Source organism: Platichthys flesus, chromosome 8 (assembly GCF_949316205.1).
Source record: "Platichthys flesus chromosome 8, fPlaFle2.1, whole genome shotgun sequence".
Lineage (NCBI taxonomy): Eukaryota > Metazoa > Chordata > Actinopteri > Pleuronectiformes > Pleuronectidae > Platichthys > Platichthys flesus.
The window spans coordinates 16,102,740-16,128,027 of NC_084952.1; the positions used below are offsets into that span (position 1 = coordinate 16,102,740).

Below are 25,288 nucleotides of genomic sequence, written 5' to 3' on the forward strand. Positions count from 1 at the left end.
CAGTATTGTATTAAATTCTGAGTTCCAACCATTACTGAAAATAAAATAGATTAATAGAGATGTGGTATTTTAGGTTGGAGACCTTAACCTTCAATCGCATAACGAGAGACTGCACTGGCTTCTCTTTTTCATCTTTGGTCAGATTACAACTAAAGTATCCTGTTGAGGTTTCATTGAATCCCCTCCAGCTTGCTCCGTTAACAAGCATGTGATCTAAAATGAACGATATACATACACAATTAAGGAAGAAACATGTATCTAATTAAAATCAGATTGTGCTTTACAGGAAACTTTGACCATGAAGTTCGAAGATTGCACAAGGACCCCCACTGTGAGGACAGCTGAACAGATGAAACCTAAAAAGGAGCCAAAGTAATATTTGACTAAATGTGCTACATGTGTTTGTTCAGAAGTTAAATGTTCAATAAAAAGACATCGTGGAGTACATGGTTTAATTTCAAACAGGACACAGTTACTTTTCAATCTTTTTATTGAATATTAAGGTAAATATTTCACATTAATACAGGCTACATAAAGTAGAGCCACTATACGACATGAAATTTACTCTCATTTTAACCCTTTTTAGTATGTAAACAATTATACATGTATTTACCACTCTAAAAGGTTCTGATTTTCTCTTTAGGTAATCATCATCTAGTTCTGGGCCAAGTTTAAATAGCTACTTCATGTTGAGCCCCCTGCCGCCCAAGAACGGTGTGTGTGGGTTTAAGTCAAAATCGCTAAACTACGCAGAGAATGGATCCTGTTAAACAGGTGATCGCGCATGTTTGTTTGCATCATCAGGATACTGTTAACAGCTCTCGCAAAATGTCATCTTTCATCGTCTGAGATAGGCACATCAAAGAATGGCGTCAAGATAACTTCCAATTCTTCAACCTCTGCTCTGCACTCTCAGGTCTCTTACTAAAGTTAACATGTTGTAAGTTTGTTTTTTCTTTGTCTCAATTGGTCATATTCGTCAGTTGGTATTTAATGTTTGCGTTGTGGGTCATGCTGTGTGCGTTTGATTGCTGTGGAAGCCGTCTAGTTGACGTGGTTCAGGTGCACGCTGCCCACATGAGGTGCCCAGGTACCAGGCCACACCTGAAGGAGAGAGGAACGACATGAGGAACATGTTAGACGACGGTTGTCAAATATTGTGTCTGAACAATAAGCCTGACGGTTAAAGTGCCTATCAATAGGCACATGTGTACAAAATATGATATTCACCTGCTGTTGTGGGTCAGCGTTATCTGCATTGTTTGGGACCACTTTGATGATGGGGCTCCATGCAGGGTCACCAGCGTGCAAACCATTGTACATCGGTCCCCCTGGCCCCTCTGCCATGGGAGGGTGAGGGGGCAGCATTGTTCCTCCATACATAGACATAGGCATCCCCTGAAATACAGTATCGGGTCCCTGTTAAAACATTGGTCCATGAGAGGAACAGAGGTTAAATCCTCTACAGAACCGTGGCGTTGTGTTACCTTTGGGAAGTCCATGTAACTGTTGGGCAAATGCTGCGGCTGGTGGTAGTTGTTCGCAGGGTTCGCGATGCCGGTGTCGTCCTGCTCCATGGGCTGGTGCTGAGAGAAGGCTGACTGCTCTGCCTGGAGCTGGGGGTGCATCATGTGGCTGCTCATCAGGGGCTGGGACCAACCGGACATAGCCTCTGCAAAAAGCCACACACAACAGGGTTAGAGCTTAATCACAACTACTGACACTGAAATATATTGTTTTAGGTGTTTGTAAGAACATCAACACATTTTAGCATTTACACCATTTTCCCATGCTCTTAATTGTAAGAAAAAGAAAACACCAAAACTGATATTTGCGATATTTGCTCTTACCCGAAGCACTGCCAACTCCAAACGACCAAATGCCTCCCTGTCCAACGGATGCCGTGTAGCTTGTGGTAAGGAGAGGTGGGTTGACCGAACCCGTCTGCCTAATCCTGGCAAGCCGCTCTGTGCCGATGGGTGGCGGAACCTTCCGGTCCTGCTGCGAGGAGTTGCCTTGCTTAGGCTGAGGGGGAGGGGCCACTGCGGAGGTGGACATGGCAGAAGATGACACTGTGGAAGGAGGTGGGACAGGAGATTCGCCTGGTGGAGAAGAAGCAATAGAGGAAGAACTAGTCAGAAGCAGATCAGAATCCCAGATTTCAGTATTGATAGATTGGTTTGAACTTAACTAACTAAACCGTGAATTTGAAAAAGGGTTATGCTAGGTTCTGAAAAATCCTTTTCTAAATGTTTAACGGATCATTTGAGGCTGACCGTTACAGTGCGAGTCTGGTACCTGATGTGGATGCACTCCATGGGTGAGGAGAAAAGTGCTGTCTGCTGAAGGAGGGGGTGCCGACCGCTGTATGACCGTGCAGATACACAGGGCTGCCTGTGGCATAGCCGGACAAGGCTGTGGGTGCAGACACATAAAGAGACTCAAAGCTCGATACAAAGTACATACTTACTCAGAGCTTCACCTTAAAATACCTCTGTAAAAGGCATGTTCCTGCCTTGCAACATTTTCCATTGCAAGGCATATGTATGATTACACTAATTGTTACTAATTATTGAAAACAATAAAATGAAATATTCACTAGTCCCAATTTGATGCTTTTAAAATCAAGCATGAAGGAAAAGAAAAGTACCAATGGGGCTGTTGAGCATCCTCTGGGAGCCAGAGCGGTAGCCAGGGGCTTTGGAGCTGTCTTGCGGAGGTGGGGGCATCATGTTCTCCATTTGGCCCATGCTCATATAGGCGGGTGGGGCCGAGTACGACTGCTCTGGAGGTGAGCGTGCAGGCAGGTGGCATGCACCCCACACCTGATTGTTTCCAACCTGCAGGAAAGCACAATTGAGAACGATAGCTTTATAACCACAGGCTGCAGGACTGATCTCAATGTTTGTTCATCCTTCTTTCAAGTCACTTCAAGTTATCGCAAAAGGTCAAAATAAGATGTCGGACTAATGTTCGGCGTGAAAATGATCATTTAACATACCTGGCTGTTGTTATCAAAGATGCTGCTGAAGTTGAAGAGGCCTCCAGGACCAAAGTTGGGAGGTAATTGCTGAGGTTTGCCTGCATTGGCAACATGCTGCATCTGGGAACCGTTAATCATCCCCAGGTTAGCAGAGACCTGTGCTTGGGCTTGGGACTGGGCTTGTGGAGGCAAACTCGAGGGCTGGGATGTCTGGTTTTGGGTCTGTTTCAGAGATTCTTGCTGAGAGTTGAAGGGCACAAACACAGATTGCTGCTGATGCTGTTGCGACTGTTGCTGCTGCTGCTGTTGCTGCTGCTGTTGTTGTTGTTCAGAAAGGGAGTAGTAAGGCCCTGGTTGCTGCATACGATGGGAGACTCTGGGCGCAGGGGCTGAGAAATGGGGGACTGTGTTGTTGTGGTGTGCAACATTGTGTGACAGGACAGGGGGAGGAGCTGATTGGAGATGGGAGCTGGGCTGTGGGTTGAGGAGGGGCGGTGGAGCCTCTGTGGACGGCACAGAGGAGGGAGGGGGAGGCAACTGCTGTCGGTGCTCTGGCTTGGGAGCTAGAGCCATGGCAGGGGCAGCGTAAGAGTTGATACTCTCGCTGACAGAAACAGGCTGGTTCTCTCCAGAGGGCTTGTCTTTTCCAGGATGTGCCACGGCACTGGGCTCTGTTTTAGCTGACTGGGCAGAGGGCGTTGAGATAGGACCGACTGACTGCTGAGAGGCATTAGCGGTAGTTGCAGTGGAACTGTGATGTGCAGGAGATCCTGGGCCTCTTACTGCATTTGTGCCACTGGTTGCAGTTGCAGCAGCAGACACCGAGGTGATACCAGCAGGCTTAGGGTCAGGGGCAAAGAGCTGTTTCCTGACAGAGGAAGGAGTGGGGATGCTCGGCTGGGGATTATACGGGGTAGGGTTGGGGGTATGAGGCGAGGCGGAAGCCGTCGATGCGTTAGGAGCACTGGTGGTGTTGTTGTTTGACGTTACTTGGGCTCCTGAGCTGGCTGTGTTGCTGTGATCACTGTGAGTTGAGTTGGGTCTGGCGTGGCCTACAGTGCTGTTGGTTCCTCCGTTGTGTTTGGGGGAGCTGTTAGCACTGCCTGGACTCACAGGGCGCACAGGGAAAGGTCCCCAGGTGCTGGCTGCGGGAGAGAAGGTGCCTCCAAACTGGGCCATGGGTAGGCGAGGGTGTCTGATCTGGTGCATGGTCTGAGCAGCAAGTAGAGCGAGCTGAGGGTGGGCGTACGCCAAGGGCAAAGACACAGGGAACGGCTGTCTGACGTTTGACGACAGGCCCTTACCAATCTTTCCACCTGCCTGAGAGGATGATGAAGATGAGGATGAGGAGGGCTGGAACGAGACACCTGTGGAGGCGACTAGCGAGCTCAGTGCCTTGGGTCCAGTGGTTGAACCGCTGGGGATCCCTGTGGAACTCGAGAAGGAAGCAGATGTCGTTTTGGAGCCCGGGGCTCTGATGTGATTCCTCGGGATAAGATCCTCTAGCTCTTTGGCTGGGTCTTGGATCAGAGCATTGATTAGCTGGACTGCATACCTTGTCGACTCCGTCCCTCCTCTGAAACAACAAGGCAGACTTCCTTTAGACTACACTCTTGTGTTAAAACATAAACACATATAAAATATTGACAATCAATATGATAATGTTTTTATATGCATTTTTTTGTTAGAAAGCAGGGTAAAATAAAAACTAGGTGGAAGGATGCAGTATGGGTCAGGAAAGAAACAATAAAATTTTGATGCAGATCTGGATCAGGGGGCGGGAGTTTTTTTCTCCACTTTCTTTGATATTGCAAGATAGGGTATTATTCAATATTTTCACAGTTTTTTCCAAAGGAACTATACATGGGTCTTGATTTTTTTAAAAGGCAAATTTAGGGAACCTAAAACTAGGAATGCAATTTGGTGACACTTCATTGGATTTAAGGGCACTGTTGGCTCTTGACAGCAGTGTGCGGTCTGCTGAGTGTAATTCTAGTTACATAAATTACCAAAATACACCAAATCCAATAAGTGCTACACATCTCATTGCGGACACTGGTGTGACCTACCGAACAGGGACAACAACTTCGTTGACCTTGGCTAGCTATGAGTGCTGATCATTTCACGCAGGTGATTTATACCATTATACGGTTATTCAGTCTCCCTGCAGCGCTTGTCCTGAGCAGTTTTTGTTTGTATGGCATTGATATGGGCAAGGACATCGGACATATTGCCAGAAAGAGTTACAGTATCTAATGACATTGAGATGAAAGACGGTAGAAAATGTAATCTCCCTGAAGTCACCTAGCATTAAAGACAGTTCACCAATATATTAAAAGCAAGTGCTGGACTGCTGCATTGTGGGACTGGCCAGTAGTAATGAATGACATCATCTAACAGGGGTGTACGTGTTTTCTGCACCCAAGTACATATGCAGTTGTGTTTACAGGCCACCAGGGGGCTTTGTTTTTACCTTATGGTGATCATCCTCTCCCCGTTCTTGTCTTTCTGTTTGTCCACATCAATGTGAGCTCCTGTCACGTCCTGGATGGCTGTGATGTTGCAGCCGCCTCTGCCCATGATTCGAGACACAACGGAGGCTGGCACAGACAGCTTCTTTGATCTGATAAAAAGAAAACGTTTCCGTTTTTATGACTGTGTTTGTACTGTCTTTTAGATACTCTTTTTTCGATTTGTATTTACATTTACTGATACATACACAGAAAATTACTTATACAACTTTATTAGCTCAGTAATGGAATCTGTCAAACAAGTTCCATGCAGAAATAAACTGACCTTCTGACCACCTCCTTCCAACCCTCTTCTCTCTTCTGGCCTCTCTTGGGGCTCGTGAGGCTGAGCTTACTGTTGGGTGAGGTGATGGGAAGAGCCATGGTCTTGAATGGAGAGGGCAGGGAGTTGGAAATGCAGTCACCCATGTCTGGAGCTCTGTGACAACACAAGATCAAGTTCAGTTAGAAGACAATGACCAAGACATACTCGGTTCTTTGTTTTGCTAGTTCACCTAAAATAAGTTGAGGATGAAGTGAGAATATAACGCTGCAGGTAAACAATATTCTGTGGATAGTTCACCCATAAAAAGAACTTTAAAACTGAGCTTGTACTACCCACCCACCCCCACACCCACAGAGATGATAAATGTGCTCTGCTCCTTCAGGGACTCACTTTTGCATTGGTTTGGAGATTGAGACTGTGACCTTGTTGTCCAGCTTGCCATCAGTCTGTGGCTGAGGACAGTGTCTCTTCTCGGGACCGGGCATGAGAGTCTGGGCTGCTGCTGAGGAGGGGGCTGAGGATGAGGAGGATGAGGAGGAAGAGGAGGAGGAGGATGAGGCGGAAGAGGTGAGGTCTGGGAGGTAGTTGAGCTCCTGACTCTTGCCCCCGCTGCTGCTGCTCTCGCTGGCACAGTCTGTGCTATCCAAGGGGTCTGAGTCGCTGTTGCCACCCGTCACTCCTCCACCCCGCGGCTCACCGTGGATCTTGTTCTTGTCAGCCTTGTGCTGTGCTAGAGCAACCTAAAAAGCAAAATGCACAATTGTCATTATAAGTTCTTTTACATCAGATATGTGGCTAGCTTTATACATAAAATCAAGGTTATCAAAAGGGAAAGCATGAATAGTTTTGCCTACCTGTGGATCCTGTAATATGATTGGTTCGTTGGGCGAGGAGTCCTTTGTCTTGTTCTTTTTGTTTTTACGATTGGTGCTTGGGGTAGTGGCCACACTAGCTCGCTTCTTTCCAAAAGCTGTAGTGAAAGTGGTAGAGGTGGCAGATATACCAATGGTTGTGGTGGTGGTTGCACTGGGAGGCTCAATAGGAACATCAGATTCTGAAAGAGGAGGGAAAAAAGGTCAAATTAAAATCAGGAGGGGTTACTGACTGAGCACAACATAACTGTATCAGCAAGCTATGCACTTCGTATCAGTCTATCTCCCTCATTCACAGAAAGTTACCATCGGCTGAGTCCTCCTTCTGCTCCTGCATCTCGAAGAACTCCTCCTTGACTTTCTGCCCCTCTTCTTCTTCCTGCTTCCTCTTCTGCTCCTCCTTCTTCTTCTTGCGTTTCTCCTTACGCTTCTCGCGCTTGGCAGCCAGAGCCTGCTTCTTGCTCTCCTCTCGGGACTGAAACAAACAACACGGAGGCTATGTGAATAAACAAAAACACATCCTGTCCGCGTATTAAGGAGTTTTGACCAAAAGAACAGCAATAGAACCAGACATTACCTTCTCCAAGTCTAGCTCCTTGAGGAGAATGCTAGCGTTCTTATTGGCCTCGGCCGCCTGCTGGTCTTTGGCTTTGACGATGGTCTCCATGCACTGGTGGCACTTCTTCAGCAGCTCCTGCAACAAGCAAGAACAGCTGGAGTTAGACCTCTGCTAAACATCTTAACCTCTCCTGTCAATTCCAATAAATGTAGCACCCTAGTGAAAAGGAAATCAATGCATACCTTGTCAGCAATTGTGGCGATGTATCTCATGCACTCAATATCTGATGGGAACTGGTTGACTTCTTTCACAAGATACTGCACCACCTTCACATGACCCTGAAATGTCAAAGGAAATGGTGAGTAAACAGTGTTGCCAAAGTGTAACTTTTCCAAAGTCTAAATACGTTTTATCGGTGAACATGGCACCTTGCGAAAAGCAGCCATGAGCGGGGTAATCTTGCGGTTGTCAGCTGCATCCACATCAGCACTGGCATGCACCAGGAGCTGGACCACGTCAAAATGGCCACCGTTTGCTGCCAGCCACAGAGGAGTGTTCCCTTTCTTGTTTCGTACATCGATATGGGCACCCCTGTAAAAAGGAAGGGTCGCTTTTAGTAATGCAGCTGACCGGGTTGAGTGACAGGATGATCTGGTGGCACTTAGAATGTTTACCCATGTCTGATTAAAATGACCAAAGATGTCCAACTTGATTTGAATGAAATAAAAAATTGTGCCCTATCAGCTGTTGCAATAAAACCAGTAACACAAGTTTATTGAGAATACTTAAGGAAAACTGTTTTATGAAAAACAAAACTAACTCACAGTTCTTGACACCTTGGACCACTCACCTGTTGATTAGCAGCTCACAAAACTTGTAGTGGCCCTTGTCGGCGGCAATGGTGAGGGCAGTGTCTCGGGATGAGGGAACTGGGGGAGCGTTTACATCTGCACCTTTGTCCAGCAGCACTCGGCCCACCTCTGCATAACCTCCTGAGGCCGCCTCCATCAGAGGAGTAAGACCAGTCTGCATGAACGGAGAAATGAATTAGCAAGATGTCCAGCAGATACACAACTGAAACAAAGATTGCCACAATGGGGCAAAAATATGTTTAGCCCAACATACAAAAAAAAAGATGAGTAACAGCTATAGAATCACAGATTCAATACGTATGTGGAAGCCTCTTCACCTTAGCACGATGCTCCACGTTGGCCTTGCGATCTAGCAGCAGACTGACAACTTCAGCCCGTCCCTGGAAGCAGGCCAGGGTCAGTGCTGTGTTTCTGTTGGTCTCAATCTGGGCGTTGATGTCCGAGCCCATATCTAACAGCAGCTTCACTGCCGGTACATGACCATTCATAGCCGCCAGCATCAGAGGAGAGATTCCCAGCTTACTGCCAGTCCTGGAGGGAAAACACAAACAGTTTAGACACCAAAAACTCAATCAAAACAGTTAAGTCTTAACTTTGCACCAGGATATATATATATTTCCTGGTTTCACTAACAGGTACTTCCCCTCTTTGCAGGGCAGTATTAAATCAAAGTTAGTAATCAAAGTAGCAGCTGCTATTAAAACCTTGACTGGGAAGTTATTGCCTTACTGTTTTCCCACTCCTGGTTTATAACAGAGATAATAAGTATGCTTTCACTTTAGGGTGCAGTTACGCCTCTGTATTTGTTCCACTGTGCAATTTAGTATCCAAAGAAGAAATAGTAAAATTTTGTTCAGTTACAGGAACTACAACAATCATGCTGTTCAGATTATGGAGAAAGATGTTATCCTATTAATGAAACTCAATTGGATAGAAATGGTTTGCTCGTATCGAGGGGCTAAAGGGAAATCTGATATTTTGGTCACTCACCTGGAGTTAATCTCAGCTCCAGCGTTGAGGAGTATTTTGATGATGTTAACGTAACCCCCAGAGGCAGCCAGGCTAAGAGGCGTGTAGTCTGAAACATTGCGGTGTTCCTTGTTGGCTCCCCGAAGCAGCAGCAACTCGACAACCTGACCAACACAGTTACGCGACAGTTAGTGCAGTGAAAACAAACAGTCACTGTCTTGAAGGTAAAATTAGATATGGTGTGTTAACCTCTTGGCGTCCTCCCGAGCAGGCCAGGGAGAGGGGTGTGTCTTTGGTTCTCTCCGACTGAGCCTCAATGTCACCCCCTTTGTCCAGGAGCACCTCTACCACACCTACGTGGCCAGCAGTGGCAGCCAGGATCAGAGGGGTAAAACCTGAGGAGTGCAGAGGTGATATTACATTTAACTGGTTATCTAAAGAAAACAGAAAAGAAACTTACTGATTCACCCAACCTCACAGTTCACTTTATTAACTGAAATACAATACCTTTTTTGTCCCGGTGCTCGATGTTGGCTCCCCGTGCAATTAGGACAGACACAAGCTCCTCATGTCCCCCCGCACATGCCAGCGTCAGAGCTGTATCGTGGTTGCTCTCCGTCTGTGGGGAATCAAACATGTCAGTAAGGTCTGAATTGTAAATTGTTAGATCTCTGTTACTTCCAAATGAAAATGTGTCTCACATGTGCATCGATGTCAACAGAGGGATAGAGGGGCAGGACTGAAGGAGGCGAGGCGATGTTTGAGGGCGACTGTGTGTTTGGCTGGGACAGGGGTGTGGGTGACGTAGTGTTCAGCATGGGTACGCGGTTGCTCACAGCTGCAATAGGAAAGAATAAAAAAAAGTTAGGCAAATGCATTCAGGTTTTAGAGTTAGCATCAACACTAACAATTTTAAAGCACAAAAAAAGATATGAACCCACCTGCCATGATGTCATCCAGCGTGTCTGTGAGCGTCTGTGCAGGTGTAGCGACCATGAGCCCATCTGGGGTTATGGCCACTCCTTGGCCTAACCCAGCCAACAGCTGACTCTGAACCTGTTGCTGTTGGCCCAGCATCTGCTGCCCCACCAGTACCCTCTGCAACTCCGGGCTGGTACTTCCCGGGTAGTCTGCAGGGTTGTAGTCTGGCAGGGGCTGGATGGGGACGAAGGCAGCCTGAAGAGGTGGAGGAGGAGGTTGGGGCTGAGCCTGTGGCGAAGGGGGCAGAGGAGGCTGCTGTGGTGGCTGTGATCCATCCCGGTAGAGGATAGTACCCACCTGAGGGAGCTTGGGGTAATCTTCCTCTTCACCCTCTGCCTCATCCTCTGAACAATCATCTTCCTCATCATCGTCCTCTTCCTGAAAATGTACAGAAAACACATTTTGTCTTTTAGAACAAACAGTGTTGGAGAAATCGGGACTAGTATTATAAACGAGAATCACCCCACTGTGGTTGTGTGCCTCCGCCAGCCAGCGCAGTTTCCGTGTACATTTTTCTACTTAACACTTTTTTTCCAAGGTTCATACAGTCACTGGGACTTTTGACCACTGAAAAGTAATCCTTTATCTGAAAGTCTCAGTCCTAGTGACAACTGATCAAAATCTTAAGAAATTCTCTCAAGCACCCTTGAGATATGACTTTCAAGAATCTTAAAACATGTTTTTAAAATCCAATTGACCTTTGACCACCAAAAGCAAATCTGTAAATCACTAAGTCCAGGTGAATTGTACACGATTCCTGATAAATTGAGTTCAAAACAAGGCACGGTCAGTGTGAGCTTGATCTTTTACAATCAAAATGCAATTAATTAATTTTTTACCATAGTAAATTGTTTTACAAACATTTTAAAATTCCATTAAAGCTGATACCACGTTCAGGAAAAAAAGACACTTTATGAGGTCACTATGGCCTTGACCTTTGACCACCAAAATCGAATCAGTTCATCCTTGAGTCCAAGTGAATATTGGTACCAAATTTGAAGACATATCCTCAAGCTACAGGAATGGGACAGACAAGCCGAAAGCACAATGACTGCGGTCACTGGAATGCAGGTATACAAATAAATAGAGTTTTACCTCTTCCCCATCCTCCCCCAGCTGCTCCTCTAGTTCTCCATCCTTGTTAGCCTCTTCATCTGTGTCGGAGCTGGTGTGTACCTGGGCACCTGGTGTAGTGGGAAGAGACCCTGGAGCAGACGTCGTACTTCCAGGCCCCGGGCCCTGGCTCAGTCCAACCTCCTGCTCCTCTTTTAAGCCCTTCGCCTCCATGTACTCTTTGGTGAACTGTTGCTGTGTTTTCAGCTGCAGCTGTCGCTCAACTTTCTGCAACTCCTTCAAGATTTTCTTCTTCTTCTGCACCTAAATAGGCAATTGTCACCTCCTTGTTTAACCAACTTAACTTCCGATAACCAGCTATGCATGCACAAGTAAATTTAAGTGTAAATTTGCTTGACTTAAATGAACATTCATAATGCAATCAGATCTTAGTTGGTTGATGGATTGTACCTGCTCCTCTCTGCTCTTCTTCAGCTCCTCAATCTTGTCTTTGGTGAGCGGCTCCCCCTGAATGAGCTCTAGTGACTGAAGCTGGGCTTTCTCGATAGCGCTGATTCTCTGGCCCAGTTCGTTAAGCTTCCCCTCTGTCTCCTCCACAATGCACTCTAGAGGTTGGCACAAGTGGAAGGGCGGCAGAGGTTCCGCTTCAGGCCCCCGTCCAACTGAGGTGGGGACACCGGGCTGAAGGGATGCTTGTCTCTGTTTGGACATGCCTGGATTCAAGTGTAATTCAAGAGTGTTAGATTTTGTGAACAACAATAATTTAGTGAAGTCTGAAACTATTTCTTGAGTTCACTAAATGGGTGACATGTAGCAGTGTTTACTTTTGCTGGAGATGGGTGGGGGTGTGACGATGTTTGATGGGGCTCGGTCTGGCTCCTGAGGGGGCACTACCATGGCGAGAGCTTGGATCGGGACACGAGGAACCTGTTATGACAGAAGACATGTTTAGTTAAGGCAGAAACCATGATAAGGCATTTCTCTTACTCAAAGCAGATGAATTTCTAAGAGAAACATTAATAAAAAGTGGTATCTAATGTGTTTACCTGAGAGGCATCTTGCGAGGGGGGAGTGAGCTGGGAGAGGTCGGGGGCTGGGACAGATAGAATGTTGTTGGGGTAGTCCAACAAGTAGGACACCACGTTGGTGTGGCCACCCTTAGCAGCTTCTATCAACATCGTCGAACCATCCTACAGAGAGAACATTTTAATTAATAAAATGTTGTGTTATTGTGACACACAAATAGACAAGATCAAACATTCTATGTGGTCGGATCTATATTATCCAGTGTGTGGACATTACTTTGAGTCTGTGTGTAGGATCCGCTCCATGTGCAAGCAGCAACTCCACCACAGCCAGATGTCCTCCAGCACACGCCAAAGACACCACTGTGTGATCATTGTTGGCAGTAGATCTGTTCACGTTAGCACCTGGGAAAGAGAAAACAAATTAAATCACTATGCATAATATGTGTCACAAATCTATATACGTCAATATGAGTAAATAAACTTATATATATTTATATACACACTTATAAATTGGTTTCGCTTAACTAATTGATAACCTACCTTTGCTGATAAGGAACTGCACAGTACAGAGATGTCCTGCCCTTGCTGCCTTCATTAAGGGCGTCCGGCCCCCTTCAGACTCGTGTTCCTTGATGACAAAGATTAATTTATGTTAGTTAAAAAGTGATGAGTTATATATTTATTAAGAAACAATGACTTAACAGAAAACAGCTACTGAGCTTTGCTTATAGCAGACTCCGTTCAGTTTAATCAATTTGAATTTGCTAACGAAAGACACATCTATCTTTTGGTGCTTATCTAAACTCATGTGAAACTAAAGGCCATCCAACCATGACTGACACAGAGGATGTAAGAGTATGCCATACCAAGTTGGCTCCAGCCTGCAGCAGCACATCTGCAACATCAGTGTGACCGTTCTCACATGCATACGTCAGTGCTGTGTCACCTGTGGCTGTGGTGGCATGAACGTTTGCCCCTGACAGAGGAAAAAAAACTTTAAGATTGTTGGCACATAACTACAAAATTCCTAATTTCAGCTAAATATCTTCTTTGTCTTCTCAGATCTGCAGGATGTTGCATATATTTGTCTTGCTAACCTGCAGCCAGTAGGTATTTGACCAACTCCAGATGGCCCTCCTGTGCAGCCTCCATTAGAGGAGTAGAGCAGCCCAACTCGATGTCGGCCCCGGCCTTGATGAGGAAGTCAGCCACTTCCAAGAAGCCTCCACAGCATGCTAGAGTCAGAGCTGTCTCCTGGGTTTCTTCGGTCTGGGCGTTGATGTTAGCACCTGGATATTGACCAAGAACAGTTATTACTGATGGGTTCGGTGTCAAAATTAGAAAATCATGTGAAAATCTGTGGATTAAAATTGTTTCAATATCACTGATGTGTGGTTATGATATTTTTTAGTAAGTTAGACTAGATGTGAGAAAAGGACTGTTTACAGGCAAATTCATCTAAAGTATTAACACCTCACTGGTTTGGCATAACATTTCTTATTTTTATTTCAGAGATGAAGGAGAAAAGCTTGTTTACCTTGAGCCAGTAGCAGTGCTACCATCTCTTCGTGGCCTTCTCTAGCTGCCTCCATCAGGGGGGTGTAGCCCTCATCATTAACCTGGCCACAAACACAAGCAGCACATAAGAAAGCATACCGGTGGTGTAGAAGCCTGTCACTTGTGTGTGTGTACTCTCCTTGAGGAAAGACATTTTCCACTGACTAGTCATTTTTACTGTGTTGTAGGCGAAAGAACTAAACACTAAAACCTGAAGCTGTTATTTTGGCATGACATCTCAACTTGAACTCACTCTCAGCTAAGAGTGTTTTCCTTTTTAAACATTTAACAGCACTGTAATGTTGCATAATACATTTATTTTTTTCTTGCACTTAAAATGTGAATAAAAAGAAACCTGACTGTAATTGTGTTAATACAATATACTCCAATAGTAGCAGGGCAGAGGAAATGACAAAAGCACTGTTCTTTATAGATTAAACCTCTACTACGGTAGGTGTGCAATCTATCTAATCCATATTTAGAGACACAGCTCTGGAAAGAAAGTAAGACAGCAGTTAGAAAACTTTCATCCTCTCATGTTTTATGGTCTTTTCCGTCCGTCTCTTTACACACCTCCTCCAAGTTGGCTCCTCTCTCTATGAGCAAGGCTGCCAGCTCCACGTGTCCTCCGCACGCTGCGAGGGTCAGCGGCGACTCAAAGGAATCCGCTGGCATGTTGACCTGAGCGCCGCTGTCCAACAGCAGCCGTGCTACCTCCACATGGCCGTCCTGGGACAGCGAGACACACAAAGAATGTAGAGATAAGCACATGAATACATACACGGGATCAATGATCATCTAACCAAGACACGATCTTGGAAAGAGATGCTATGGGACAGACACCACCATAAAACTTTAACCAGTACGGTGAGACTGTTTAAGTTATTATCAGGATGATCATGGGACACAGGGGACAAAAGAAAGTCCACAGCTTTACAAGGTTACTTTAAGAAATTAAAATCCATAGTTGTAGATTTGAACAGGAATGAGTCAAAAATAAAAGTTCTGCATTATTTGTGTGGAATAAGTAAGTCAAATCTGACATCTTTAAACAAGTGAACTGACCCCGAAAATAAAATATTTAGGTAATGCTACAGTTTGGGTCAGATGCTCACCATGCATGCTTCCATTAGCGCTGTGTGCATCTCATCTGTCTTATGTTCCTGGTCTGCTCCAGCCTCCAACAGGAAACGCACCATATCCAGGTGACCTGAAACCCACAAACAAAAGTCAGTTTTCTAATCCTTGCATCACTAGAGTTTTAGTAATATAATATGTGTAAGGCATTCTGACCTTTGTAGCAGGCGAGTGTTAACGCGCTCTCCTTGAATTCATTGGAGTGTGTGTTGATGCCGGCGCCATACTCCAAAAGTACCCTGGCCACCTCTACATGGCCAGCACTGGCCGCCTCCATAAGAGGCGTGTGTCCGTTCTCATTGTGGTCCTCAATGTTTGCACCCTCTTTGAGCAGCACCTTCACCACATCCACGAAGCCACCGGCGCATGCGTACGTTAGAGCTGTGTTGCCTGAAACAAAGTGGAGAGTTAAGTGAGGCTGCAGAACATGGAGTAAAGGAAATAGTTAATTGACAGGGAAATGAAGACGGGTAGTACCTGTTGAGGACTGTGCATTAACATCTGCTCCGTGGACCAGAAGTAGTTTTACGATGTCCACATAACCTCCGCTGGCAGCGGCCATGAGTGGCGTTATGTCTCCCTTGATGCCTCTGTCCTCCACGTTGGCATGCATGGCCAACAACACCTTCAAATGAAAGATGGAATGATAAGATTAAGAGTCATGCATAGGCGGGCTGTCCGACAACAATCATATAGTGAGACTCATTATCTTTTCCTTTGCAGAGACCATACTTCAGTTTACAGTTAATTCACACTCCAACCTTCCTCTTACAAACCTGTGCAAGTTCGTAGTAGCCAGCCGAGCAGGCGAGGCACAGCAGGCTCTCCCCTTCCTCTGTGTGTTCGTTGACGCTCCGTCCCTCATCCAACAATTTGCGCACAGCGTTGACGTCTCCATCTGAGCACGCCTCTGCTAAACTACGGCTGAAAATAACCAGACTGCTACAATTACTGCCACTGTGACAGGTGAACACACATACGCCTTGCAATTAAATAATCACGTTGAGGGAGCAAACACACTCAAGGGCAGACATGGTGTATATGCAGCTCAGATTCAGGGTAAAATGATTATATTTGTACAGAATCGATTAATCTACCAGTCTATTAAACAGTGTACAAGATAAATTGGAATATGCAGTCAACAGTGTGGGCAAGATACATACTTGTCGGCTTGGCCGGCGTTGAGCGTGTTTTCTGCTCTCATACGTGTCAGGGCTGCTGCAGCTTCATCCAGGGCACAGCTCACAGATGACGTCAGTCGCCGCAGCACCTCGGGGTCTGCAAAAGCTTTACCATCGGCAGTGGACAGTTTACCGATGCCTACCGAACACCAAAAGGGCAGAGGTGCAAGGGCAAGGCAAACCACAGGGGAGCATAATCACACCAGACCAGATGAAGCAGCAAGTCCAGTCGAGCCAATCCAATCCAGAGTTAGTAGCAGCATACACAAGAGGAAAAAGAAAAAACAAGACAAAAACATCACACACAGAAAACACACACAAGCATTTGTTAATGTGGCTTAAAATCTGTCTTCACTACTTTCAATACACCATCTTTGATTCTGAAGTATTTTACTTTGGACAATGACTGGGTCAAAGGCAGAGCTACGAAACAATATCCATTGGGCAACTATGGGATGGTCCAGGAAAGCGCAGATCTAGAATGAATACGTTCAGGGAGGTAATGTAAGTTTAATATACTAGTTGATATAAGTTCAAGGTTGTGAATGATCGAAGAGAAAAGGTGGCCATCCTGTGTGAATTATAGATGGGTAAGAGGCAGTGAATGTGAGAGAAACTGAAACTTGAGACAGTGGTCAGTAAGGGATAGAGCATGGCTGGGAAGAAAACAAAATGCCATATGAGAAAAATGTGTTTGAGTGTTTGAGTGGAGAGCTGGCACGAGTAATCGAGCAAAACTGTTTTTGCTAAGATCTCCTTCAGAGGGATCATTTCCTAACCAATAAAACAACAGAAGAGCTGAAAAAGAAGGAAAACAAAAGTGTGAGCTTTGAACCTTTCGGCCTCAGCCTCAACACATCCATTAGCCAGGCAGGAGTGAGCTCCTTGTGGTCCTCCTGTGTTTTCACCACTAGGTTCTGTGACTCGAGCTAAACTTAGTACAGCTCTCGGACGGGTATTTCGCAATGGTGCCCAAGGCAGAGGGAAACAAGAGGTTGAGGAAGTTGATCATTAATGTTTTACTGTATGATGTTTATCACAGAGACTGTAAGTACGCAGTGACAGAAACGCAACAATTCAACTTTAGAAGTTTGAATCACTGCAAATGAGTCTAATCATTTTGTAACAATGTTTGTATCTAGCACTGTAAATCAGACCTTCACCTATTCATGGGATGAATATGGACATTGAGCTCTTATTGAGGTCAAGACTGATTTAAAATACAAGCAGATGTTTTTCTTCTGTTTCAACTGAAACTAGTAACTGGCAAAAGCTGAGCTGCATACACCCACTGTACTAACAACACACTCTGCAATCTAAGTAAACACTTTTATCCAAGTTGCTAATTAAATTTCCACTGAAACAGAACTGAAAGCAAGTCAGCGTTAAAGCACACTGACTATGACTCTAAAATGTATTAGCAAACTCAGAGAACATGCAGTTATACAAGATTTCTTATGCAGCAAATTGCTCACTAGGTAAATAGGAATACAAATTATATTTTTTGTCATCCTATCATATCCTTTTCAAATGGCCACAGTGTCTTCAGCTCGGGGTTTAACCCTGTCTTAGCATCGTTTTCAATAGCTCCGTCCAAACTCTTTTTGACATGTTTACACAATCAACTTCTATCAAATGTGCTAGAACAAAATGTCAGTGTGCATTTAAGTCATATTCTGCATAGTAGCCATAAAATATTGTATCTCTCAAAAAAGCAGAATTTTAATTTAGTTGGAAACGTTGGAAATTTATCAATATTCTGTAGCATCTAGCTATTGCTTGCATATCAAGACGCACACATTGCATCCAGATCACCCTATGATCTGTCTCACAGTACACGGTACATGAAATCAGTTTAAGGCGTAGACCGCAATAACTCAAAGGTGCTTCAAATTCTTACAGTGGGTTATCGGGACTGATATACAAATAGGTCAGCGTAGTTTTGTCTCAGAAACCTTTTCAAAAACTTTCCTGACTATCCTCCTTTGGCTGGTACTTGATGAAGACGATTTCAGTTCTGGGAACACGGGTCAGCTGTGGACTAGCTTACCAGTTATTGTATTTTTTTTTGTTTATCAGCAGGTTATAATAAAGCATTACCATTGAGCATAACTTTAACAGTGACTTAAAATAGGAAGTTACGTTTGTAACCAACTTAGAAAATCATCTTCGGCCTGTCTATACCAATATTCTAGGTGGGACAATCAGGGTAATCACTTAATTAAACAACGTCAATTTATCCCACCAAGCTAATACATGCTAACTATGCCAACCATGTATTCAGTTTTTGTGAGCTGTATATTTCTCTCTTAGAAGTTGAACATTTATTTGTGTGCCTGACTGGGCAGTATGCAGCTGACTGTACCCAACACACACATCTTCACCATGTGGACATGGTGAGTGGAGGTAGTGGAATGATTATGGTCTCTTTGAACTTTTGTAGGATAAGGACTTTTGGGACTATAACTGCACCAGACTGTGTCCGTGTCTAACTGTCTTGTACTTCAAATCCTTGTATTTTCCTCTTAATGAGTTTGTTGCTCTGTTTATCAGAGGTACAGTACTTCGTTTGAGTTAGTGTGTGAGATTGTCTTAAATTAACTTGCCTTACATTGTATAAGTTGTTAGGTCACTGTGCTATGAAGATAGCAAATATGGACATCGACAGTATTGAGTGGAATTAGTCTAAGTTCGAGTACTGTGCAACATTGACACTGTTTGACAGAGGAGGAACATTCGCAAAAGATAAACACTGTAACTGCCAAGCTATGAGGCCAGGTAGGAATATAAATCTTATTAATCCTGAGGCTGACATTGTGACAAACTGACCTTTCTATTTGTGGATGCATCATGACAGCATGCCCAAATGACTTGATGGCGAGCAACAAGGGACCTCAGGAGGAAATATAAGGGTTTTAGCTCTAAAAAAGGACCCTGAGGAGTAATTACCATAAATAGATTTGTTTATTTCCAATGACATCCATACCCTCAGGGACTTATTTATGAAATAAAATAATTTCTTAACTCGTTACGTCTCCTTTCTAATTGTTTTCAACGCGTGTTGTTTTTAGACCAGCATATTCCAATTACTCTTTGAGAAACGCTAACCCTCACAGGACAAACAACTGCCGATACTCTCTACCACTTGCTGCAGTCAGCAGAAATTAGTATCATCTCACGCTTGTGGCATGTATGTGCATCCTTGTGTGTACACCTGTAGTCAGCAACAATTTAGGGACTTGAGAATCACAAAATGTCTCCAAGTTGTCTACAGAACCACCAGTCTTCACAAACTCCACTAGGAGCTGTAGTGAAATAATCAACACAAAAAGATGGTGGTCATGATGGGGTAATTGTTAATGAAAGTATAACTAAGAAGATTACAGAGAAAAGAAACTAGCAGGAAACATTTACATATGTGCGAACCTGTTCATTTGCTGCAGAACAACTTGGTCACAGGTTAGTTACAAAAACTTGGGTCACAATCTGGGTGGCTTTTAGGCTATTTTGCCTAAATACTATTTAAAGTCTTGTCACAAAGGCTGATTTGAGGTCTACTGTATGTGATACAGTGCTTTCTTATCTAGATCATAGAGCTGCATCGTGCACACAGCATAAATCAGGCTAACAAAAAAATTAAAAATTTAGGATTAGTTAGATTTAGAAGAAATATATCTTGGGTCTCCCTGGTGTTGGTCTCGACAAGCCTGGTATTCGGCTGCTTTGCGAATGCTGGGAAACAGAAGCTGTCCAAATCTTCCAAATAAAATGTTATTTTTTTACCATGTAAGCTTGAGACTTAAGCAAACAAATAATGTAAAACGCCATCTCTTCGGTTACGACTAGTCAGAGAGAAAGGGGGATAGAATGAGATTAGCCATGAGCAGTTCAACACCGGCTCTCTGCAAGCTGTGGAGGCTCAAGCGTGTTGCTGTGTTAATCTGCCCGGTAATGTTCATAAGCCCGAACGAGGCCAGGACACCCAGGCCCAATGTAATAATCTAGACAGACTTTCTTACACCTAGATTACAGTTTCTAATCAAACTCATTTACCCAAATCACTTTCGTACTATGGGCCAATATGACAATTGCAAATCCTGCAGGTTCTCCGGATTGTTATTTAAGCTTCAGGCTTTCATACAAACCCTGACCTCTACAACCATTGTTAGTACTGAGAATTGGTTACTGGGGAAAGCTGAGGCTGAAAGTTGTGTTTTTATCTATTTAAAATAGGTTAAAACACAAATCAAGATAGGTTGGAGGAAAATGGGTGTGACCAGTGGGGGACTAATCCATTGCAAATTAACATGTGTGAAGCCTCGAAAAGCTGACGCAAGCTCATACAAAGCAGTCGTACCTGCAGCTTCCAGAAGAGCTTCAAGTCGTGCCTGTGTCTCTGGATCTACAGTCCTTAAATCGACCCCGTCTGTGGCGCTTGACAAAAGCAGCTCTGACGCTGTCTTCATGATGGGGTTATCAAGGTCCTCCTGGTCCAAAATGAATGACTCCACCTGGAAGAGGGAGGGAGGGAGGATAAAAGTAGGATAATTAGACCTGATGGCTCTTTTCATGATAGTTTCTGATCAACTACTGTATTTAACATCAAGTCTACACCTTGATCCATATTTCTCAAATAATAAATACCCTACTCGAAAGGGCGACCCGGTGGAAAGAAAACATTTATAATTAACTGCTTAATATATCACATAATACTAATACTATTGTTTACAAAAATGACCCTCTCACATACTAAAAAAGACTAAGAACACAGCCTGTTTATTTACAGTTTCTTATATCAGAAAAGCACAGGAAGTGCTACAGTCAGGAATTACAACCTCTGCACACATAGAAAGGTTCAGCTGAGAATCAGCCGCCTAAGTACAGCACCACACTATCATACCTGCGCTTTGCTTCTATTGGCTATTGTGAATTGCAGTCTCTTTTATAAAAATTGTATTCTTCCTAGAAACTCCACTGAATCAGCTTTATAAAATGTGACTGAAATGTTGTATTCACTATAGCTGGTCCTGTAAAGCTGATCAATAATTTTGTTTGTAAATTACAGTTTACCTTACAGATTAAACATGAGAATGTCATGCTTTTCATGCAATAACATTTTTTTTTATGAGAGTTATGACTTATTCTACTCTTCATACACGTTACAGTGAGCAATATGAACACAAAAGTGTTTTGTTTTAATTTCCGTGGAGGGAACTTTTCACATTTGATAAACACATTGTATCAGTTGTAGCTAAATGTTATAGTGAACTTCTAAAAATGTATCTATTTTAAACTTTCTTAAGTAAAAGGTGTTTTGGTTTTCAAATAGGCTCGATCATAGTTGTACTGATATGTAGTTGCAATATTAGTGAGACAAAATCACATTACAATATAATATATAATATACACTGATAGCCAATTCACACAACTCCATGTAGGTGACTTCATTAGATTTTACTAAACACACTGATTTTGCATGAATCAGTTATCCTGGACTTAACACCAGCCATATTCATTAGCAATTTCTACACTAAAAGTTACACACATAACTTTGGTTAAAAGGCTACCTGGGTGGTCAGATTAAATATGTAGGATCAGTAAAATAAATTCTGTCAGTTAACATTTCGCAAGAGACGACCTGACAAAAAGTGATAAAGTAACAACCCTGTTCTATGTCCTTCCATAAGCTGCAGCAGGCTTTTAAGGCCCGGTTTAGCGAGAGCAAATGTTGTGAGAGAGTCAGCACACAGCATGTGGAGGAATTCAGCCATACGATAGAGCACAACAGCCCATGGGGAATGTAGTTCTACAAAGGCCTTTATAATCAACAATGGACATCAGTCTTGACTATTAATGAACTACAGTTCCCAGAGTGTTGGTATCCAGAGAGCTGGAACGGCCTAGAATGGCATCTGCTTAATCCTGGGGCTCAGATTTTAGCTACTGCCCAGAGCTGCGAGCTCTTCAATGGAGTGAAACACCACAACAAATGCTCCCTTTCAGGCTCATGTAGCAGCCGGGGTGAGTGGGGAAACATGATGCAGCGGACATACACCCGCAGCGTGTCTCAATTAAACCGCCTGAGATGAAGTTGTCAAACTTGATATTTACCTTCTTCTGCTACTTCACAGCTGATGCTCACAGAGACACTGCTAAATTACCCCGTCACTGGCGACAGCTGTCATCCTCACTTGTCTAGCAGTCATGACTTTAGCATTGTTCATAAAAGGTACCTCCTAGGTTAGATATTAGTTAAGAATAATAGAGATGGCTCAACAGGTACTGGCATTTCTCTCCACACCCATTAACTCCTTGTAATGTTACTGCGTGTAAATACTCCATCACCCTTTACATGACAATGAAACTTAGCTTTGCATGAATATCCCATTGGACTATAAAAGGGACCTTTGACAGGTGTGTGCAAGTCAAATATTTGTCCTCTAACAGTCTGAGGAGTCCCATTGCTGCATCTGCTACAGCCAAATGTAAAGGTAAACTCAACTACCCGACCACAGTATGGCTCACATCTTCAAACTGACAGCTGACATAGGACAAGTCAAGCCGTAAAACAAGGTTTGGTTACGATCCGGCGGTTAGACACTGACTAATAATCTCAATTATAAATCTAAATAAAAAAGCTCAGTTGGCTCCATCGCACTGTTACCTAAAAGAGTAGTATGTTAAACTAGGGCTGTGGAAACAGATACATGGTTAAATCCGTGTGTCCATCTGAACGGGTGTCAAACATGTCCGCAGTATGTTTAACCGAGGTGAGGAGATGCCATCACACCTGACCCCGTGTAGCGGCCAGCACATGGAAAGTTGGACACTTCTCAACATGAACTCCCGCTGCTCTCGTTTCTGACAAGGCCAACGGAGTTGACACAGCGGTGGTGGCTATCGGAACCGACAGGGAGGAAAAAAACAACAGCTGGCTTATTTGTCAACACCAAATGTCGAAAACTCGTGCAGTTCCGCGCAGATCAGCAATAATCTGCACGTATCGAAAAGTTAGCCCAGCCGCGATCGGAGTTAATTTACATGATTGAGGAGAAAAGTGACGTAATTGCACCATAACTACGATATGGCGGATATTACAACCATCCGTGTGCGTCCGTGGCTTCACGGACATCTTCCATTTGCCGCGGCTGGAGAGCTGCTGGGAGAGCCGCAAACTTGTGATGGGTGTTGCGAGACGACAGCAGCGAGCGAGGCCGACGTCGCTACCACCCGAACTAGGCCTTGGTCACAGCCTGCGCTGCATAAATAAAACATTTCAGCCGGTGAGCGTCACCAACTGCCCGTGTCTCACCAAGCATGAACGACATCAAACCCCCCATGAGCACCAGAGCTGACAGAAGGTGTTATTCGACTGAAGTGCCGGTTTATTTTACGTAATTTCAGCGGCCTGGGAGGGGGTGGTTGCCAACTGCGAGCTAACTAGCTAGCTAGCATCCAGCTCGCGCTAGGAGAGGAATGTTGCCTAGCTCTCTGGTTAGGCTTTGCTAACTAGCTTAGCCTAGCGTAGCTACCTCTGAAACCTCGTCTTCGTCGCTGCCGGATCCTGGACCCGAGGAGAGGACGGCCGCGGCCGCCAGTTTGAAATCCAGTTTTTCTGCTGCAGGTCCGCCTGGTTCGCCGTATAAACGTACTTTCTTTCCACCCACACCAATCCCAATGCCCCCTAGTCCGACTCCTCCTGGTGTCGCTCCTACCCCCATCCCTGCCACTGGGGAGCGAGGAGTCACCGAGTCAATCTCGTCCTCGAAGCCGTCCGTCAGCATTGCCGTCCCGGTTACTGCATCCTGCATACTTGTGTTCACGATGCGTGTGTTAACGAGCTATCCTTTGACTTGAACGTCCGTCCAGGCTCTTTCTGTTTGGATATTTTCGTTATTTTACTTCAGGGAATCCAGAAACTCTCCCGAAGCGAGGGTTGAGGAGGATCTCTTTCCCCCAGCCATTAACTTTCTAACAACCTAACCCGATACGCACTGTTTCTCAGAAAGGCCGCCTCTGTAGGAAATCCAGAGGATCCTATTGGCCGAGCGGGGGAAAGCTTTGTTTCCCATTGGTCGACATTACCGCTTGTCAAACATGAGACCGCAACGTCATGTTAGGTTTACCAATATCACGAGGCTGTAGAACGAACGTCAAGACATGACATGGTAGACCAACTTAACTGGTAGCTAGCTTTACTAGTTCATGTGAAGTCTCAGTGCGAAATCCCACGGAACATGTCAGTACCTGTTGTGTGTATTAAAGACTCATTGAATGTGATATTACATGGCACCATGATAACTGAACCTTACAAGCTGCACAAACTTATTGCTTTCATTTGGGAGGGATCACAAATTATAAGAAGCAGTAGAAATACAGGATAATATCATAAAGAATCAGGAATATGAGACAAGAGAGAGAAGGAGGGAGATTAAATCAGATAACCTCGAGACTCTGACTACACCTCTCATTTAAACTAACTACTCTCATGTGCAAACATTTTTCTAAAGTAACACACAAATTAAATCCCATGAAATATTTGAACCTATTTTGTATGCCTGGCATAGTGACATAGGTAGTAGAGACCAAAACACCATTGTTTCACCAGTGACAAAACTCCAAAACGTATTTTTCAAACTTCTTCAGACATATTGAAGTGACCCTGTGGTGCAGAAACTCCTTTTAGAGGGCAGATGATTTGGCACCTGTCCACCATGAACCAACAAACCAATTGGTTCTACCTAAAAAAAAAAAAAAATGCGTTACTTATTTACAAGGTTCCTAGAAAGAATTTACACTGTATTTTCTATCATTACGCATATTTACTTTTTCATGTAAAGAATGTTTTATTGAACTACTCCATTCATTAATTTTCTCATTGACAACAGGTGTTGCTCTTTTTTATTTATTGTGAACAGATTTCAGTGAGAATTCAACCACAAGATAACTACTCAAAAATATGGTTTCTGCCTTTTGCAGTAATATTTAGAGCACAGATGCAGTTCGTCCATCTTTATACGGATCGCATGCTCTTTTTTTTATCATTCTAAACTTTATATCCATGTACTGCTTTTGGAAAATCAATCAATTTAAACCCTTTATCTACTAAACAGCAATATAAAGATAGTAAATTGAAAACTTGTGCAGTTGTAAGTTTGCTGATGTTGAAGTACACATGCATTACCTGAAACTCACCTTGGATTCAAAGTGAATTGCTGTCATGACTGTTATAGAACATGAAATTATAATCATTATACTTATATATCTGTGTGTGCAGTG

The 25,288-nt window shown here is 44.1% G+C and overlaps 1 protein-coding gene across 4 annotated transcripts; it reads right to left on the minus strand.

Annotated features, from left to right (window-relative positions):
* Positions 1–472: 472 nt before the first annotated feature.
* ankhd1 (ankyrin repeat and KH domain containing 1) lies at positions 473–23,982 on the minus strand. 4 transcript variants are annotated; one of them, XM_062394589.1, is made up of 39 exons: positions 23,542–23,982; positions 20,367–20,520; positions 15,992–16,115; positions 15,605–15,752; positions 15,306–15,453; positions 14,985–15,218; positions 14,807–14,901; positions 14,265–14,420; positions 13,672–13,753; positions 13,232–13,423; positions 13,001–13,110; positions 12,675–12,762; positions 12,409–12,536; positions 12,153–12,296; positions 11,931–12,033; positions 11,557–11,819; positions 11,128–11,409; positions 9,993–10,410; positions 9,753–9,889; positions 9,559–9,670; positions 9,301–9,446; positions 9,073–9,215; positions 8,400–8,613; positions 8,061–8,236; positions 7,639–7,801; positions 7,453–7,548; positions 7,229–7,345; positions 6,958–7,126; positions 6,634–6,833; positions 6,170–6,519; positions 5,780–5,932; positions 5,457–5,606; positions 3,002–4,559; positions 2,651–2,840; positions 2,299–2,415; positions 1,851–2,102; positions 1,488–1,672; positions 1,231–1,398; positions 473–1,104 (listed from the first exon to the last, which is right to left on the minus strand). In XM_062394589.1, exons 1-39 carry the CDS (start codon positions 23,818–23,820, stop codon positions 1,045–1,047), a joined length of 8,004 nt encoding a protein of 2,667 aa, XP_062250573.1. In that variant the 5' UTR covers positions 23,821–23,982; the 3' UTR covers positions 473–1,044. The 4 variants fall into 4 exon arrangements, with proteins under 4 accessions (XP_062250573.1, XP_062250572.1, XP_062250571.1 ...); XM_062394588.1 differs by having other exon boundaries at positions 15,605–15,767; XM_062394587.1 differs by having other exon boundaries at positions 15,992–16,148.
* Between the last annotated feature and the right edge of the window lie 1,306 nt (positions 23,983–25,288).

What these genes read in the sequence shown, in the direction of transcription:
- ankhd1 (XM_062394586.1), bottom strand. Translation starts at nt 23,820, where the DNA reads ATGCAGGATGCAGTAACCGGGACGGCAATGCTGACGGACGGCTTCGAG. An exon ending in GAGGAGCCAACTTGGAGGAG is followed by an intron (nt 13,754 to 14,264) that starts GTGTGTAAAGAG and finishes GTTTGTGGCCAG; the next exon opens with GTTAATGATGAGGGCTACAC. An exon ending in CGAGCACCGGGACAAAAAAG is followed by an intron (nt 9,447 to 9,558) that starts GTATTGTATTTC and finishes TGCACTCCTCAG; the next exon opens with GTTTTACCCCTCTGATCCTG.